This window comes from Anneissia japonica, unplaced genomic scaffold (genome assembly GCF_011630105.1).
Source record: "Anneissia japonica isolate Jap-2015-1 unplaced genomic scaffold, ASM1163010v1 scaffold997_len2565447_cov190, whole genome shotgun sequence".
In the NCBI taxonomy this organism is placed as follows: domain Eukaryota; kingdom Metazoa; phylum Echinodermata; class Crinoidea; order Comatulida; family Comatulidae; genus Anneissia; species Anneissia japonica.
Genome location: NW_022696369.1, coordinates 2,440,969 through 2,460,191, shown reverse-complemented (window position 1 = coordinate 2,460,191; position 19,223 = coordinate 2,440,969). Strand labels below are relative to the sequence as shown.

The 19,223-nt window shown below is 34.5% G+C and overlaps 1 protein-coding gene across 1 annotated transcript in view; it reads left to right on the top strand.

The window, feature by feature from the left end:
• The window catches only part of LOC117102061 (thrombospondin type-1 domain-containing protein 7B-like), a 30,644-nt gene that overhangs the window by 4,161 nt on the left and 7,260 nt on the right, over window positions 1-19,223 (top strand). The window contains exons 2-15 of the mRNA XM_033242276.1: window positions 4,393-5,128; window positions 7,473-7,621; window positions 11,334-11,498; window positions 11,602-11,810; window positions 12,077-12,266; window positions 12,983-13,211; window positions 13,643-13,956; window positions 14,320-14,517; window positions 15,476-15,742; window positions 16,695-16,870; window positions 17,170-17,303; window positions 17,790-17,946; window positions 18,123-18,368; window positions 18,717-18,834. Of these exons, the coding sequence (XP_033098167.1) occupies window positions 4,393-5,128; window positions 7,473-7,621; window positions 11,334-11,498; window positions 11,602-11,810; window positions 12,077-12,266; window positions 12,983-13,211; window positions 13,643-13,956; window positions 14,320-14,517; window positions 15,476-15,742; window positions 16,695-16,870; window positions 17,170-17,303; window positions 17,790-17,946; window positions 18,123-18,368; window positions 18,717-18,834 (3,288 nt within the window). The remainder of the gene's footprint in view (window positions 1-4,392; window positions 5,129-7,472; window positions 7,622-11,333; window positions 11,499-11,601; window positions 11,811-12,076; window positions 12,267-12,982; window positions 13,212-13,642; window positions 13,957-14,319; window positions 14,518-15,475; window positions 15,743-16,694; window positions 16,871-17,169; window positions 17,304-17,789; window positions 17,947-18,122; window positions 18,369-18,716; window positions 18,835-19,223) is intronic.

Here is a 19,223-nt window from a genome sequence, read left to right as displayed (position 1 = left end):
TAGATTTATTACCGCTCTTAAGTTAAAGATTCGTACGTCATATTTGATTGGAAAAGTATTTTACTGAGATCCTTTCTGTTATCCAAACTATTCAACAGCTAATTGAATTCTTGTCAAATGATGTTTTTCATGTCTTCTGCAGCTTGGCATTTGATCTGTTTTAAGATGATTGGCTTAGTACTCACAGCACATTGTCTAATGAATCATGTTGTGCAGAGCTCTTTTATCTTCTGTTCATTTAGAGTTTAATTAGTAATAGTAAATAGCATCATTGAATAATGATAAATGTTTTATCATCTTTAATATTGAGAATAATATTAACGATAGAATGGAACACTGCCATTTATCCCATACTATTTATTACTTTTTCATCATTTCCAGTATCATCATCAACCATTCTCATCAACATTTGGAAACCAAAATCACTAGCATAGTGTCTTAAAGTATCATCATTAATATTATCATTAGAATTATCATCATTGATACTTTCATCATCATATCTCTGATCATCATTACTTTTATACTCAATCATATTTTTATTAATTTCATCATACTATTTACTGTCTTTTCATCATAATATTTATCAATATTATCATCAACATTATTATAAGTAATCACATTATCATCATTATTTTTATCATAAACAGTCATATTGTCATCATAATTAACATCATAATATAATTATTATTAACATTACCATTATTATTATTATCATAATAAACCATTATCAATTATCATTATTATCATCATCATCATTTATCATTTATCAATATTATCATCATTGTATTATCGTCATCATTATTAATACGACCACCATACGTTATCATCAGCATCGAATATTATACTTTCAATCAACACACACCATCATAAATCTACGTATCATCCTTCCTTAACTCTCAAATAGGTCCGAGTCCACATTTCCTCTTAATGGCCCTACTCTTTTAACACCTCTGTCCAAGTACAATTAACAGTAGGCCTAGAATAGCCTCATTGGTGATGTGGCTCACCACTCACCACTAGAGCTTACTAGATTACGGAAGAATCGCTAGTATTCCATTTTATTAGACAACGGTAGAATTGCCAGGAGGTTGAAGACCCCAGATGGCTTATCGCATTATTTTTAATTACGACTCAAATTGCTTGCATTGAAATTCAATATGCAAAGCATAAACAAGAAGTCAATCAGAGTGTGAAAGCTCTAATTTGAAATTTACTATTGGTAGAAGTAGATCATGTAGAATTGAATGAGAGGGGTGTGGTTGGTGTCACAGGGTGTCGAGGCCATTGATTAGATGGACAACATGGATATGGATGGGAATGCTCGAAAGGAAGGGAATGTGGAGGGGGATCATAGCTTATTTTGGAGAAGAGGATTTGCCAGGAAAGAAGGAAGATTGGGTTTTGAAGGGAGAACAGGAGTAGGGGCAAGGGATATTAATTGTGGTATGTAACCACAGAAAATTTGGATCCTGAAATGTATAAAAGAATAGGGGCTTGGCAAAAATTATGAAATAAACAATGAACAAGAAGACGAAAGGTAACACGATTTATAAATTGGAAGGATTGAAGATAAAAAAGGAGGGGGGTTAGAAAATGTTGGTGAATCTATATGAACATCTATGATATAGAACCATATCTTAAGCCCTATCAAATTTTGTTAGACAAAAACATGAACCATGCCTAAATATGGTAATGATGACATCATCACCATGTATAGACATACCATTACTATATATGGGCATACAACAGCTTTTTGTCAAAGAAAATTTGATAATCTGGACAGATCTTTACTAGCAAGAGCATTTGAAGTATATTACATCTTAAGTCCATTGACTGTAGGTGACTAGGAGTAATTTCTACTGTTTTATTCTCAGGGGAATTTAGAAGGAACGTAGTACAGTAAATCAACAACAGGCATGGAATTTGCATTTTTTAATTACCTTGCCTATATATATTTTCCTCTTAATTACACAAAATACTTCAAACTGAAATAATCATCTTGTTCGTTAGTAGCATGGCACCTAGGCTGACCATTTATCGTGCACTAGACTAATATATCATTATATCTAATAGTCTGTAGAAAAGGAGAGGTCAGTTCATTCTGGAAGATTATAAGAAATATCCACAGCAATGTTTTGTTAAAGAAATTGTTTATGTAAAATAATGTTAGAATTATATTTTATCACTCCGTTTTGATATATTGTTTGACCAACTAAGGTTTAAATAAACATGAGTAGCCATAACTTGGTTGAAGTATTTTTCTCAACAAATTCTTTTATTGTAATAAATCTATAGGTAAAATTTATGTGAATGGAATGAATAAAAAATTATTGAAATTTTCAATAATTATTTTTTTTTTATATTGAGTAAATTGCTTTTTAAATAAGAACTTTGTTTCTTTTGATGTGTGTTTGCATCAGGAAATCATTGGAGTGATGTTTTCCCTACCTGACGTGTTATCGTACCGAATCATTAGTACATTCCCAAATACTTGCGGAAAAAATTTGCAAGTGGGTGGGAATCGAACCAACAACTTCCACAGAGGTTGCAATTAGTAACTAGTTTTGAATCCGATCTCAAAGTAGCAGAGCGGGCACTCTTAATTTCTGTTATATACTTTTAGTATAGGATATTTAAGTCATTTCACAATATTTTAAATAAATCTATTAATTTTTTATGTTACAGCTGTGTACTCTGTATTAGTATGTAATGAAATTAAAGTTGGGATTTTGTGAAACAAATTTTTTTTTTCTAATTCGCATTTGCGTACAATGTAAAGATGCTTTGGAAGCAGTTTCACGGTCTAATTGAGTTGTTTTCCTCTGTTAATCACAAACACAGATAAAAGTGTTTTAGACATAATCACACGACAATCTAAAGCTGTTGAAAATGAGAAAATACTGCATGTTTTTTCGCATTAAAAATCCTCTGTATTAGCAGAGTGAATTTACCAAGGAAATAATTTCTTGTATATATTATGGGATTTATTTTACCATTTCCTTTCTGTTGCCATAGTATCTCATCCTTTATCACCCGAAGATGAAATATAATGGAAATTCAAATGGAAACCTTAATTGATGCGGCCAAACCTGTTGAAGATTTCCCGATAATTCCCTGGATTTGTGGCATGACTCAGAAACTCAGGTTAAAGAACATAAAGAGATAATTTAAAAGTCTGTATAGATGCAGACCTAGGAGATGTTAAAAGCTCCTAGAGGGAGAAATAGTAATGGGCACTCGCTAGTAAGCCTAATTTATTGGTGGTATTTGTGCAATGTGGCATGTTTATTTGTTAGATTACTGAGGATGTATCAGACTAAATGCGTCAATTTCCAAGTGAAACAATTTGAATTATCTTTAATCAGTTCTGTGGGGCTGAAATATCATCCTATGTTGGTATCATGTAACTGCAAGCTCTTTTCTAAAAGTATATTTTAAACATAATTGCCCTGCAGAATGAAAGGTTACAGAAAAAAAAAAATCATGAAAGATAAGAGTAATGTTTTTACTGTACAGTATTTAAGTATTAATTTGATGAAGTAACTGTCTAATACCAACTGAAGGTCTAAGTGCATAAAATATGTACTTCATGGAATAGGCATTTTAAAATCTAATATTTTACCTTCAAATGTACTAAAAACATAAAAGCCATATTATTTTAGTTATCGAACACACATTTAATCATCAATTCAAATTTACAAAGAAAAAGTAGGATACAACATCTTAATAATTATGTTAGCAATTTGGATCAATTGTTTTTCAGTGTAGAAAATGCCATCCGGTTGAACGTATTTTGCAACGATAGCAACAGAGTAGTATCACGTGGTATCATGATGTAACACTGTAGTACTCTATAAGAAATGCTGATGTATAGTACAGGTGCATATCGATTGGGTGTCTCAACCCTTAAAGTATGGGTTTAATTCCTACTCTGGCCACTTGCTTGTGATCTTTCTCTACTCACGTTTATAAGGGGTTTCAAGTGCCAGTGCCCTGATTACTAACTGCTACATTATGGAATACACCTTTGGGAGAATATGCATTCCATAGGTATTTATTCTAATGGCTGGGATAATAACTTGTAAACTGTCTTGAGGCCTTACTAATAGACTATATAGAAAACCGACACATTATTATTCACAAGAGCACTTGGTAAAACAATCGAAGAAAACTATCACTCAATAATTTGATATTAATGACCATTGTATTCAACTTCTTTCTGCAGTGAAGAACCACCATACTAAATTCCGGACTTGCTTTGTGACAACAAAACATTTTTAATTTTTAATTATATATCATTGAAAAAAGTGCCAATTTTGTATTTCCTTTAAAAATATTACATTAAGTTGGACTCTTTTTTATTAAATTAGTTTTTATTTATTTTTTTTCCAGGCCCATGGGGGAAATGTCAATCAAACGTGTGCGGCCACGGAGGCCTGCAGAACCGTGCAGTATGGTGCAACCATGTTGATGGTTGGACCGCCCTTGATGATAACTGTAATATAGACGACAAGCCCTTAACTCGAAGGGAGTGTTTTAAAGTTTGTAAACAGCATAGCTACTTATTTGAGTGGGAAATTGATGAATGGAGCTCATGTGAAAACAAAAAAGGTAGTATCAGTGATAGACAACTTAAAGACTGTGGACCGGATTCAGTTGGTACCCAGAAACGAGACGTGAAGTGTCGCGAGAAAGTAACTAATTACGTGGACAAAGACGCAGATGGCATTGTTCAGGATTATATCTGTGAACTGTTTGGTGAAAAACCGCTAACCGTAAAACCATGTTTATTGCCTTGTAAACAAAATTGTATTGTATCGGCATTCAGCGACTGGACAGAATGCTCAAACCCATGTGGCAACGGCACACAGAGCCGCATACGTAGTGTCATCGTATCGCCACAACACACAGGAGAACAGTGCCCTACATTGAGTGAATCACGACTGTGTGATAGGACGGGAGAATGTCTGCCTACCAACTCAGCACGATATTACCTAAAAGTCGGAGAATGGAGTGCTTGTAGTGTACAGGCAGACGATAATGCTGATGAAACCCCGGGACTACCAGTAGGCCAGCAACTACGAGACTTTGCGTGTGTTAACAGTAATGGAAAGCTTGTTTCACTCAAGTAAGCATCACTTTTTCTTTTTCTTTTCATTTGGCCCAAGGCCAAGCATATGACATACAGCGAATATTATCACTTTTCTAAGTGGCATCCCTTCACAAGACAAACATACGCTCTTCAAGATGCTCTACGGTACATCGTAGAAAGTCTCATTATCAGGCTTAGGAAGTGGAATTACTTAGGTCGTGGTAATAAAATCCTGTTATTGTGACAGGAATTGAACCCAGCAACCTGTGATTGGAAGCCAAGCACCTTACCACCAAGCTATTCAACTCCACTTAAAACCTCTTTAATTATTTTTTTTGACTGTTTAAATTTCACCTCAAGTATAGAATGGAGATGCTGTGCTCATAATCCAAGTCAATATTTGGCTAGTTTGTAAATGTAGAGTCATTAGCCTGGTTCACATCAAAATTATATCTAGATATACATCCACTTTAATATCTAGATATAATTTGACTGGTTCACATTGAAATTATATCTAGATAAGTGGATGTATATCTAGATATAATTTCGACGTAAACCAGGCTACTGAGGTACATGCTAGAGGTTGTTGGTCTTTGTTTCATGCCTGCCATTTGATTGTGTCCTTGGACAAGTTATTATTAAGATAAGCTTGGTTCCATAGAATCACTCACCCTATCGGCAACATTCGCCTACAGTTGTCGGGAAGGTTGAACCTGGCACAGCAATGTTGATTGCGTTGCAGACGAATCAGGGTGCATTGCTAGCTGCCCTGACACAATCGGGAAGGCACCCCGATTTGTCTGCAACGCAATCGGCAAAGTTGAACCATATTCAACCTTCCCAATATCTGTTGGCGACTGTCGCCAATAGAGTGAGCGATTCTGTAGAAACCGAGAATATTAATGCATCAGTTGGAATTCATAGAGAAGACTGCACACTGTCTTATAATAGTTAAATTTCCACACTTTATGTGGAACACTATATTAATTATTATAAAAGTAGTAATTATTATTACCAGTAAAAATATTCTATCTACTGTAGAATTGTGGAGTATGCACCCACTGTCCAGGGCAATATTCAGAGCATGGTAGACAAATATCTTAACCACCAAACAAAAAATCTTCTGTATTTCAGAGTTTAATGTCTGATGGTATGATAAATTAATCAAAGGGAAAGGAATGATATAATCGAGTTTGAGATATCTCGTTTGACTTACTCTCTGAAATTATACTTAGAAACTGAGATATATAGGAGGCGAAATGTTGATGTCAAAATTCCATCCATTTCATCTTCATCAATCATGTCAGTGCTCCTCATGGCATATTGCATTACAGTTAAGAGAGCTCATCAAAACTTCTTAGTCTCGATCCAAAATGAAACTTCACATTTGCAAACAAAACGCCAGACCCCTTATCTCCACAGATTATAAAAGTATCCCATAATTTGTTGCCATGACAACAGGATGACTAATTCGTCAAAAAATATAGCGACTTATTAGTGACATGTGATGTATATTGGATGCCATATGTTAGATGCTTTGTCTGCAAACTGCTTCCAAATTGGCAATTAATCTAGTATCAGTAATACTCCTACGGTCGTTGATATCAATTAATATTTTTAGTGCAATCCTAGACGAGACACCCACGAGAAGCAGAGTAAAAGTATTTGCAACTATTATTACAAGATACTTTTGTTGCCAACCATAATGCCAACCATAACTATTTTATCGATGTTTTCATTGGTGTGTTTCGAAACATAGAATATATTACTCGTAACAGTAATACAAACTCAGATACATAAAATGTTGACTTTAGAAACACTAAAATTTATTGAAACAAATACTTCGGTTACTTCTGTAGTCTTTGTAAATGCTTGACGTAAAATTTTGTTTTATTTTATGTCAAGCGTTGGCAAAGACTGCAGGAATAGCCGAAATATTTTTTCAATAAATTTTAGTGTTTTTAAAGTCTTAGTTTGTATTACTATTACGGAGTACTATATTCTGTAAATAATATATAAATATAAATATATATTTATTTATAAATTTATAAATAATTTATAATAATTAACATTAATGTTAATTTGAGCTTTTGTAAATAAAAAAATTTAAGTAATAAAAAATTGAAATAAATGATAAAGCATTGTAATTATTTGTAATGATGATAATGTTAATTTTATTTATTCTAGCAATTCAAAATAATATATTTTCTAAAAAATAGAACCATGTCATTTATATAAAATTTTAAAAATTGCGTTATATATGTAATATAGCCTGATAGTGATTGGGGTAATTTAATTTAGTATAATATAATATAATAATAATATTAACAATATTTATCCGTTTTGATGTCAATTAATTATTGATAATTTTTTATGTCAGATTTGCATGGCACGTTTCTGATTGGTCACCATGCAATGTAAGAAAACTTTTAACAAACGATGAAGCCACGCATCTCACAATCATTGGAGACCTGTGTGGGGGCGGTATTCGTGAACGAGAGGCCTTCTGTGTAAGGCAGAATGACACCAGTAAGTATGATTCTAAATTAGCAGTCATAAGTATATTTTTTTGCCTGTAATGAAAATGCTAATATCACTCTTAACTCTCAACTCAACCATCTTTTTGGCCTCGCTACACTTCATGTATGTCTAGAGAGTCGTAGATGGTCTAAAGCCCTGGTTCTTCATTAATTTATTTGAAGGGCCAAATTATTTTTAGATTTGATGTCACAGGCCAAAGAAAATCTCTGAGTTTCAAGTATTTTGCTATAATTTATGGACTTAAGGTAAAATTCTTAAATGCTGTGGCCGAAGGCCCCTGTTGGCCACACAGATGTTTGGAGATTTTTTTTAATAATTTCAAATTCTATTCTATTTTTAATTGCAATACAGCACATTATTAGGACACTAAATTCATTACAATTTTTGCACCATAAAGATTGATATAATATTTTGCAAACAAAGAATTAGGATACTTCATTTAATTATTTCTTGCTTATTGATCTTGTATTTCTTGCTTGTAAAATCATCCCAAAAAAATTGGTGGCGCTAGTATTTGCTCAACGGCAGGGGGAGGAGCGATGTCCCAGAACCTTTGAATGGGGTCCAGGGTTCTAAACTTTAGGAAGCTGTAACAATTTAGTAAGTTTAAATGCTTAAGGCCCATAATCAATCTTACAGCCTCATATTCAGTAAAAGTTACATATGATTTTTTTCCATAACGAATGTGTTGAGGTCTTCTTTGAGAGAGTTTTCTCTGACAGGAATCTGCCTCTGCAACTGGCACCACCACATAATTTCAATTCCCACAAAATTAGAATTTGTTGGGAACTGATGGTTTTAAGTACTTAGCATGATGAGTGGTAAAGAGCTGCATTCAAATAGTCCTTGAATAGTTGTATAGGGCTATAATAATAAGCAGGCTTATGCAAATTTTAAATAAAACAATGAAGCATATTTTCATGCCAAAAATATTTTTCATGTTCGCTGGATGTTTAATGTTGTCGGTGACTGGTAATAGAACTTGTCATGTCTTCATTTCTTCGTGTAAAGTGTAACTCCGTGTGAAGTACCATTTCCTGAATTGGGCCTTTTTTCCCTATCAGAGTAAAATTAGATTTTTTTTTTTCTTTCATATTGACCTTGCTTAGACACCTAACCAAATATTGTTACCTGCTCGGACGTCGTCCATACAACAACTCCCTGGTAATAGTAATCCTGTAGGAGTATTTTCAAACCAAACATGAAGTTACAGGAATAATCGTGACAAAAACACAGTATTTTTTTTATTAGCCATACAGTTTGTTCAACTTAATAGTTTGGCAGATCGACACTTGGTATTTCTGTGTGATTTTACCTATCCTACCTATATTCACCAAATACCAGGGCTTATAAGTCTAAAAACATTTCACTTGTAAAATCTTGGGTCTACTCATTCTAAAAACAAGTCTCTGATAAAGCTTTAATTTTTAATTTTCTATGTCATATTTAGCTGAACTACTGTAAGACTAGACCTACCAATCTTTTGGCATTTGTCAATTGGTTGGTAACGGATTTAATTCTAGATCTACTTTACTTTGGCCCAGTGTTGTGTTTTGGCTTTCACTTTATTGGAAAATATTCATCGAATGGTTATTGATTTTAGTTTCTTTAAATATATTTTTTTATAATTAAATTTGTTCTCATGGGCCAGAAGAACTTGCCTATTAAGAACCAGGCCCTGGATTTATCAACCTCAGCTTAGCAAACGTCTTAAGTCAAAGAAGTTAAGATGTCCCTAAGCAAATATTTTAAGCTGATTTATCAAACCATCTTAACAAAATCTTAACTTAAAAAAACATCTTACATGGCGCATGCATACAATTAATTTTTTAATTTTAAGCAATTTTTAAGCTAAGCAATATTGATAAATCTGACTTAAGCAAAAAAATGAACTTAAGACGAATTTAAGCTGATTTCTAGGTTGATAAATCCGGACCCTGGGCTCTAAAGAGAGGCAAGCTACACAGTGGTGGATCCATTAATTTATCTAACATGTAGTTTAACATGTCTGTCAGGGGGTCTGAAACAAGGGGATGCTTTGGGCCTCCAGTCAGCTTGGACGACCCCATTCATGTCCAGTGTGGGGCAGTTCCCCTTTTGACTCATGCCACCACTGCAGCTACACCTATATGAAACGTTTGGCAAAAAGCTTGGACAAGCATCAGTGGAAAAGATGAAGATGATGATGATAATGTTTATGAAACAAGACCTTCTTGCCTCTGGCAGAATGCTATTAATGATGACATGGGCACAGAATGCTCTGTACGTGAGACTATGTTACAGGCATGTTGGATTTCACATACATTAATGCAGTTGATAGAATCAAGTGATAGAATCACCCGACCAACATACATACATTTTGTTATATTTATCAATCATATTCCACAGCACTCTACATTTAGTTTCACTACTGATATTTAAAGTTTTTTAGGTTTTCTTCATAGACAATCTTTAGCTCATCATAAACTAAACTATTTTAAATCAATGAAAAATATAAATATAAAATATACATCAAATGTACTTAATTGCCTCTTCTTGCTAAATTAGTTTAATGTTTGGTTTAGATACATATCAATTTGTTAGGTCCACTTAAATGCAAGGGTGCCACCATGAAAATTAACTTATCTCTTAACCATTAGCGCTTCTTCAAAAATATTGACTGTTTTTACTACAAAAACCGTAACTCTAAAACTAAAGGTCAGATAAATTAGGTTGAAACGGTTTATAGAAGTTTGTAAATATAGGTATTGCAAACAATTTACAAAAATTTTTTTTTTCAAATATTTCGCCCCGTCATTTTTGGGTTGAATTACGAAAATATTGTCGTTATTAGTGTGTTTTCAACAGGATTTGAGCTGGCTTATGAGTAATCGTTTCTTTACGTCATAACTTTGACTACACTAAACATGATTGCTTAGGTTGAAGCGGAAACAGAAAGCAAATTTACTTGTAATCAGTTAAAAAAATAATGTGATTGTATAACTTCTTCTTCTGTCATATTTCCATTCTTTTAAAAGCTTTCAAAAAGACAAAACTGCCCAAACACACAGCCAGCCCAGGGAATTGACGCATTCCATTTTCTGAACTGAAAAAAATATGGCACCTACTGTATCAAAGACTTGTTAAAATTAAATGAATATTCCTGATAGTGGACATATCTTATTTCTACAGTGTTTTTTTCACCAATGATTGATCGTTTAAAAAAGTGCATTCTTATATACCCTTTTCGGATAATGAAATCATCCAAACACTGTGCCGCGCAGCGTACTAAATCTGTTCATTTTTGCCTTTCTTACATGCGCAGTATGAAAAATGTTTTATTATGTGGCCAAAACAGCCCAAAATTGATATGTTAGATTATTTCATGGTTTCTTCTCTTAATATATAATTGCATACTTTGGAATTAACATTTAGATTAATTTTTTTTTTTGTCCAATTCCAAATATTTAAAATTGGAAATTTTGGCTGGCCCCTGGGGACCTCCAGCAGCTGCAGTACAGCCCCAGTACCAACTTGCAATGGATACATTTCCCATTATCCAGCCTAACTCTCATTCAAGGGTTATTCAAGGAGCAGAGCGATTTGAGTCTAACTGAAATCCAACACTGGCCGGGTTTGAACCAGGATGTTCAGCTAAAGAAGCAGGAGCACTACCTCTCGGCCAAATATCGAACCAATTTTTTTAACCTCTCTTTCACAGCATATGCACCAGTTGATGATTCTCTGTGCAGTGAAGGCCCCTCACCAAGTATAGTCGAGGTGTGCACTGTGCCCTGTACCATGAATTGTAAGGTATCACCATGGAGTGACTGGGGTATATGCATCCCAACCACCTGTCCAGTAGGAACTAATGCAACAAGTCCAGGTATATTGATGGATTATTTTTATTCCAATTTAGTATAATATTAATTGATTGTCTTATATAGAAACATTATTTACGATTTTTTTTTTTGCACTATTTTTTACAGGGGTTCGAAAACGAACACGTGTTATCCTCGTTGAACCATCATTGGATGGAGTAAAGTGTCCACCACTTAGTGAATCCATGCCATGTGATTCGGGAATGTGCTTCCGGTGGGACATAGGGAAACCGGGCGCATGTATGCTGTTTGATAAGAATAAGCGATGTGGAACTGGTAACAAAACCAGGACTATCCTGTGCATTGATAATGATGGGGTAAGCTACATCAATAAATTTGTTCTTGCTATATAATTTGCAAGAGTAAAACTGTTTACCAGATGAATTTAAAATATAACATTAGAACTTATATATATGCATAATGATTATACTTATACATTACAACAGTTTTCAAAATAGTCTGTCAAAAAAAAGTTTAGATTCAACCAATTTTGGTTTCATTCCTCTTCTTTATTGTATCAGTATCTTTTTAAAAATAATAGTTATCTGTTATTTTTTTTCTTTATTATATAAAATTTGTTTAGATCACTGTAAGTGACAGCATGTGTGGGCCCTACAAACCGCAGACATCATTGGCGTGTGAACTTCCCTGCCCTGGAGATTGTGTCCTTGGGGAGTGGGCACCGTGGTCTGAATGCTCAAAAACATGTATCGGCAAAAACAACCGTATAGGCTCGATGTATCGTAACCGATCCATTGTCGCCAATCCATCAGGTAAGCAGAAGATTTTTGTTGTGAACTTGTTCTTTTTGATTCTGCTGTCATATTCATATACATATATGATTTTGCTGTCCCCTCTGGGGAGGCTATTTGTGTGTAATGTGTGCCTCTTCTTGTTGATGTTGTTGTTGTTGTTGCCAGAGAGCAGCTTAGCTTAGTCGGCTCGTGGTAGCCACTGTGTGTGCGCTGAACCGTGGCGGTCTCTAGGTCCCCGGTCAATTCCCATCGCACTCTCCTTGTGTTTCAGCTGGAGGGCTGAGATTCAAGTTACGATACCCTCTTTCGGATGAGACATTTAAGAAGTTGGTCTCGTGTGCAATATGGCCCATGTGCACGTTTAAGAACGCAGTAGAATAGGGGATTGTCTTCTGGTGTACTGCCTAATTCCCTACCGGAAGGACCCCACTGGAAACAAATCTTCAAACTTAGTTGGTTATCCTTGGTGTGATTCACCGTGAAGTACTTCCACTCCACTCCGCCATGGAGATGGTCAATTATTTTTTAAGATCTGGAAATCATAAATGAAAATAGAGCCTATTGATATTTAGTAATGTTTATTATTATAATTATTAACATCAATTAAAGGGTTGTGTACATTTGAGTTATGGTATATTTATAATTTTACTATATTGATAAATAAATAATTATATCATACATGCTGAATGGTTTCCTGTGGAGTAATCATTAATTTTGGATTTTTTTAAAAATAGAAAATGGTGCTCCATGTCCAAATCGAAAAGAACTTCAGCAAATGAGGCAATGCGGACTTGAACCTTGTCTGTTCTTTGAGTGGGTAACAAGGGCCTGGGGAAGTTGTGAGGTTGCGGAAACCTCTACCAACCCAGATAGACTGGGTGATGGCATCTGTGGACAAGGTATCCAACGAAGAGATGTTCAGTGTGTGAGATTAGAAAGGAATAAAACTGCTCAAGATGAAAGGTGAATTACAATTTAAAGGATATATAGTATTCTACTTACAAATGCCAGCTTGTTCTCATAGCTTATATGATTGAGCTAATGAAAGTAAGATGAGGATTAGCAATCTGACTAAGAATGATTCATGAATTTATTTATTTTGACTGGATATGAATTTTTAGTACTGACGTTTCTTAATCATCAAATTTTCTTAACATAGAATACAAAATGGTGAAATTGCAACATTACAATATAAATCTAAGATCAAGACACTCTAAACAGGGTGCAAGCAGGGTACAATGGGGGGATGCTTCAAGCCTTGAAGCGCATCGAGCAAGTAGACTGAGGGTTGTTATTTTTATGTGATAAAAGACAGAATTGAGAGGATTCTACCATGTTAATTTCTATAAAACCTATAAAAACAATTTTTCTTCTCCCATTTATTTGCTTACTAGATGCGGCGACCTTCCCAAGCCTTCCGACACAAGACCATGTCAGGTTCCTTGCACCCAAGACTGCCATGTGTCAGCCTTCAGTGACTATAATTCCTGCCCTGACACATGTCACGACACCCCAACAATACACCGTTACCGATACATCCTGCAGAAAGCTAAGAACGGAGGAAGAGCCTGCCCGCCTAATCTGCACGATCGTCGGCTGTGTGTTGTACCAGAACATTGCCATGAATATAAATGGACCATTGGAACATGGGATAAGGATTGTAAATTACCATCTCGGAGAGATTGTGGTCCAGGGCTGCAAACAAGGGGTATGCAGTAACTAATTACATTCTAGTCATTGTGATCATAGGCTAATAATTACAAAAAGTGCAAATAATTATGTTGAAACTACTTTATATTCCTCTTAAATGGGGGTCAAGTTGCAAACTTGTATTAAGAAATTTTGTAATTTAATTTGCGCCACAATAAAAATTTAATATTAATAAATTAATTGAGATTGATTAAAAAATATGTAGAATATATATTGCAGATATGTATATTTTTACTTTATTAGAAACAATTAACTTTATGGCAGCAATATTACATGGAGATCAAAATAAAACTGATTACTATTTTACAATACAGTTGATTAAGAATAATATTTCATTTTTCCTTTCTCTATTTTTTTTTAGATGTTGTATGCCTAAAAGGCCAAGAACCAGCCGACATCAACTTTTGTTTAAAATACTCGTCTGAAATGCCCGCTCGATCTAAACCATGTAATGTAATGTGCGATAACGAGTGTCTTCTTACTAACTGGTCCAGGTGGAGCGACTGCTCTGACGGCTGCAAAGGCATCCAAACGCGTAACCGAAAACCCAGAGGAAAAGGTTGGTTGTGTCCCAGTTGTTCCAGTAGAATTTTGGCTAGAAAAACAATTTTTTTTATTTCAAAAAATTGTTCATTCACCATTTTGTGTGGCAGTCAACATGTGAAGCTAGACACAATATTAACTTTATGTGTCAAATGTGTGTAATATTCTCATATACAAGCATGATGATATCATATTGCACCCATATATGGGCACCATGGTGTCGTACCACACCCATATATGGGCACCATGATGTCATACCACACCTGTATATGGGCACCATGATGTACCATACCCATATATGGGCACCATGATGTCATACCACATCCATATATGGGCACCATGATGTTGTACCACACCCATATATGGGCACCATGATGTCATACCACACCCATACATAGGCATATCATTTGTCATGTGAAATTTGACAGCATTTACAAAGCATTCTGAACATGGGTGCAGATCTGTTTTGAAAATTTGGGCGGACAATCGTGAGTCCACACAAAGGTTGGGGCTGAGGTGTGAAAATAGTACCTCTAGATGGCTGGAAATGACACTCTTATATATAGTAAAATTCATTATCATGTATTCTGGCTCTTTCGTAAAACCTTGGTCATTTATGAAGTTCATTTCAACAATTTTGAGGCATCGTTTTAACTTATGAAACTATATTGCTTTCGAAATGGTGGGGACCAACCCCACCTTAAATATATGTGGAGGAACCCATGATCTGCGCCCATGATTTTGGAAGTTAAAATTGAGTTAATTAAATATGGTTTGATTTAGAATTTCTGTGCTAATATTCTTATTCATATTATTATTCTATTTTATAGAATATGATTCTTCTGCTTATAATATAATAGTGTAGTATCGGGAGGAAAGTTTGTGGGGAGATATGTGGAACAGCGATCTGATGCAATCTTAGCAACACGCAGTACTGTACATTAGTGTGTTAACCATTTACTTCTTTTGTTTAGGAAATAAGAAGGTAAATGTCCGTTGTAAAGACAGTACGTTGTATCCCACGATTGAAACACGTTCTTGTAAATGCGACACGTATACGTCTGCCTCAGTTGGGAACTGGTCGCAGTGCCTTCTTGGATTGGACAGTGCAGGTCAGGTAATGGAATCACAGAACATGTGTAAAGACGATGGCACTATAAGAGGGTTAAAATACAGAGCTGTCATTTGCCAGAATGAAGAGGGACAGGCTGTGGCCGTAAGTCGATGTGATTTAACAGAAGGTTAGTGATGTACAGTACATAACACTTTACTCAAATTCAGAAACAAATCAATGTTTCAGAAATTCTTTTGATATTTAATTTTATATTGAATGAACTGTTGTTAATATTTTGCTTAGTACTGCTTACCTTTTGTGTTTAAAATCTGTTTTATTTTATTTGACATTTTTTTCTCAAATAGTGTATCATTTTTAAAATTTGAAATATTATTTTTAAATTTTGAATAGAAGCAGCATCCATGCTGATACATAATAATACAATATTTAACAGTATTTTATGGAAACACTTGATCACCTAAACGTTGTTTTGCATCAAGACCTTAAAAATAATCATTTGTATAAAAGTCAATTTAATATTTAGCAAAACAGAAACAGATACTATGTAACAATGATATTGTTAATATCCTTTAGTCAAAAGCATATATTGTTGTAATGCATCATGAAATGTTGTAATGGTATGCAGGGCTCGACTTAAATTTGTGATCAGCCCACTGGGCTTGTTTACTGTATATTTCACTAGACCATTGGCTATTTTACTAGCCCAATCATTGGCTACATTTTACATCAGTAACATTATGTTCTTGGCCAAGCATACTGGAAAAAATAGTTTATTACTACTAAATCACTGGCCTACCAGGCTAGTAATAAAGTTAGGTTTACTAGCCCAGAGGTGTTTTTACTAGACATTAAACGACGGACTAGTACTAAATCGAACCCTGGGTATGGAGAATGTTTGTGTTGTTTTATGGATGCTAATAGAGTGTATGATGGTATATATTATGATGCATTATGGGAAGCATAACTTTGGATTGTGGTATTATGTATTTATCTGTAATGATATGGTGTATTTTAATGATGCATTGTGGGAATAAATCTCTTTCAATTTTATTCGATGGCGTGTAATATTTGACGCGAGTTCTTCCATCTTGATTTCCACTCTTAATATCTTCTTTCAGAATATGAAACTATGAATTGCAGTCTGCCTTGTCCTGTGAATTGTCAGCTCAGTCAGTGGACTCCGTGGACCTCCTGTAGTAAAACAGTGGGGTCTGGCATCAAGACTAGAACCCGTAGTGTGATCAAGCCGGACATGAATGGTGGCAGACAATGCCCACCACATAAGAATAATATCGTAAGAACCATCAATCAATTAAATATTTAATGTTGATTTTTGTTAAAATCAGCCAATCTGTCAATCAATCATTCAGTCAACCAACCAACCAATCAATCCATTGACTAAAGTAATTGTACCATAGAAAGGATGACATGCATATTGGTGTTAATTTTTTTTCATTTGCAAAAATGGGGGTTTTTTTCACGATTTTCTCGGATGTAATTTCTAAAATGTATATATTTTTGTATTTATAATTTATTTTTAATATATTCTTTTTTATAATATTGGTAATATTTACCATATTTCTTGATTCACAGGTTACTGAAGAGGTTGTTTGCTACACATCTCCAGACCAATTCTTTTGGAAGGCTGGACTGTGGGAAGATTGTTCACTGCAGCGATTTGAAGAGAACGGTAATTGTGGTTCAGGAATTCAATATAGAAGTGTTCGGTAAGTTGCAAAAATGTTATCTTGTGAGTCTACTGATACATTTAACAAAAGAAGTTATGCAATCTATTGTGATATAATATTTCTAACTTTATTTAAAAAAATTTTGAAGTTTAACATATTGAAGTTTATGTGCTGGGATGGGTGATTCTAATCATTTTGACAAGTGTTTCATAATGCTGTCTGACAAGAATGAAAATTTCCGACTATGACCAGCAGGATGGGTGCTTAGACAGTATTCTCCCTCATGCCTAAAAAAACTTGAAATTTTTGGCTATTTTAAGCTGTCCTCAGAAATTTTAGCATATTTATTGCCAAAGTTATTTTAAAAAGGAAAATAATTTTTCCTATTTTTAGATCCACATTTTGTGTCTGATGGGGCTGTAGTTGTCAATTATTTTACCATAAATATAATTTTTTCTTTAGTTTCAAATTTACTACTATGCAAGTTGACTAGATTTAATTGATTATTGTTGTGAATCATTACAGGTGTTACTCAAAAGCAACCCCGGTTGCTGATGAGGTACCAGCATATGATACAATGTGTAGCAGCACAAATCAACCTAGTACCAATCGGCCGTGTCGTATAGCCTGCTCTGATGAACTTATTGTTGGAGAATGGTCGGAGTGGACAGAATGCCCTCTGGTAAGAAAAGTTCATTTTGAAATGTTAAATTGTATTTCTATTATTTGAATACTTACCTGGATAAACAAGTTATTACCTTTTTCTTTTAAAATAACACCCCAACAAAGGAAATAGAATCTGTAATTCTGCTAAAAAGGTTTTTGAATCATTAATCTATGTTTTTGTACCATTCCCAGATATGTACACCTGGTAGTCGAAGACAGCGGGAGCGTGCTGTGCTGCGGTATCCTTCTAGCGGTAGTAGCCTATCGGACACCACTGAATTCGAGGCCTGCGAGTGTAACCGGTACAGCTGGAAACTGTCTTACTGGGGTGCGTGTGAGCTGCACAGTCACGCCATATGTGGTGCTGGGAAGCAAGCTCGTAGCCTGGACTGCATCAATCAGATGGGTGTGCCTGTAGCTTGGTCCGTTTGTCAGAAGGTAAGATCACTTATATAGGTTCGGTTTCCATAAAAGCAACAAGAGTTATGAGTGAAGTGTAGAGGCCACATCTTATATTGCACTAATATAAATAAGACTTGTGTTTCTGAAGCTCTGTCCAGATTACTAAATTTTCTTTGTCAAAAAATTGTTGTATGCCCATATATAGTCATGATGTGCCTAAATATGTGACATCATCATGACCTTATTTAGGCATGTCACTTGTTTTTGTCAGATAAAATTTTATAATCCAGGCAGGGCTTTAGTGAACAATATTGTTGACATGCTGCCCAACTAATGATTGCATGATATTTGCCTTAAACAATTCCATTTCCATTTATCCTATAGTACAATTTACCACAAGAGAGTGTTTTGGTCCAGGATTGTTTGGTTTTGTGTCCCATTGACTGTAAAATGTCACAGTGGTCTGAATGGACGTCATGCTCTCAAACTTGTGGACTTGGAGGTATAGTACTGTAGTAGGGACACATGTATGCAAATGTTCTACTGTAAATATAAAAATGAACAATATCTCAGTAATAAAAAATAAATGTTATTACAAGTAATGAATTTCTATAACACGTTTCGGTAGCTATTGTTGTGACTTGCTTGTTTGTTTGTTTAATAGCTTAATAGTAAAACCAACTAAGAATAATAATACATTACAGAATAAGTGTGTGGAAGGAGGCCAAAATAAGTTCAGAATAAAACTTTAAGCCATGACCACCAGTTAAAAATCATACAAAAATCCACAAATATAAAAACAATATATATATATATATATATATATATATATATATATATGTTCATCCCAGCAGACAAGTCTACGAAATGGACTACGACCGACATAGAAAG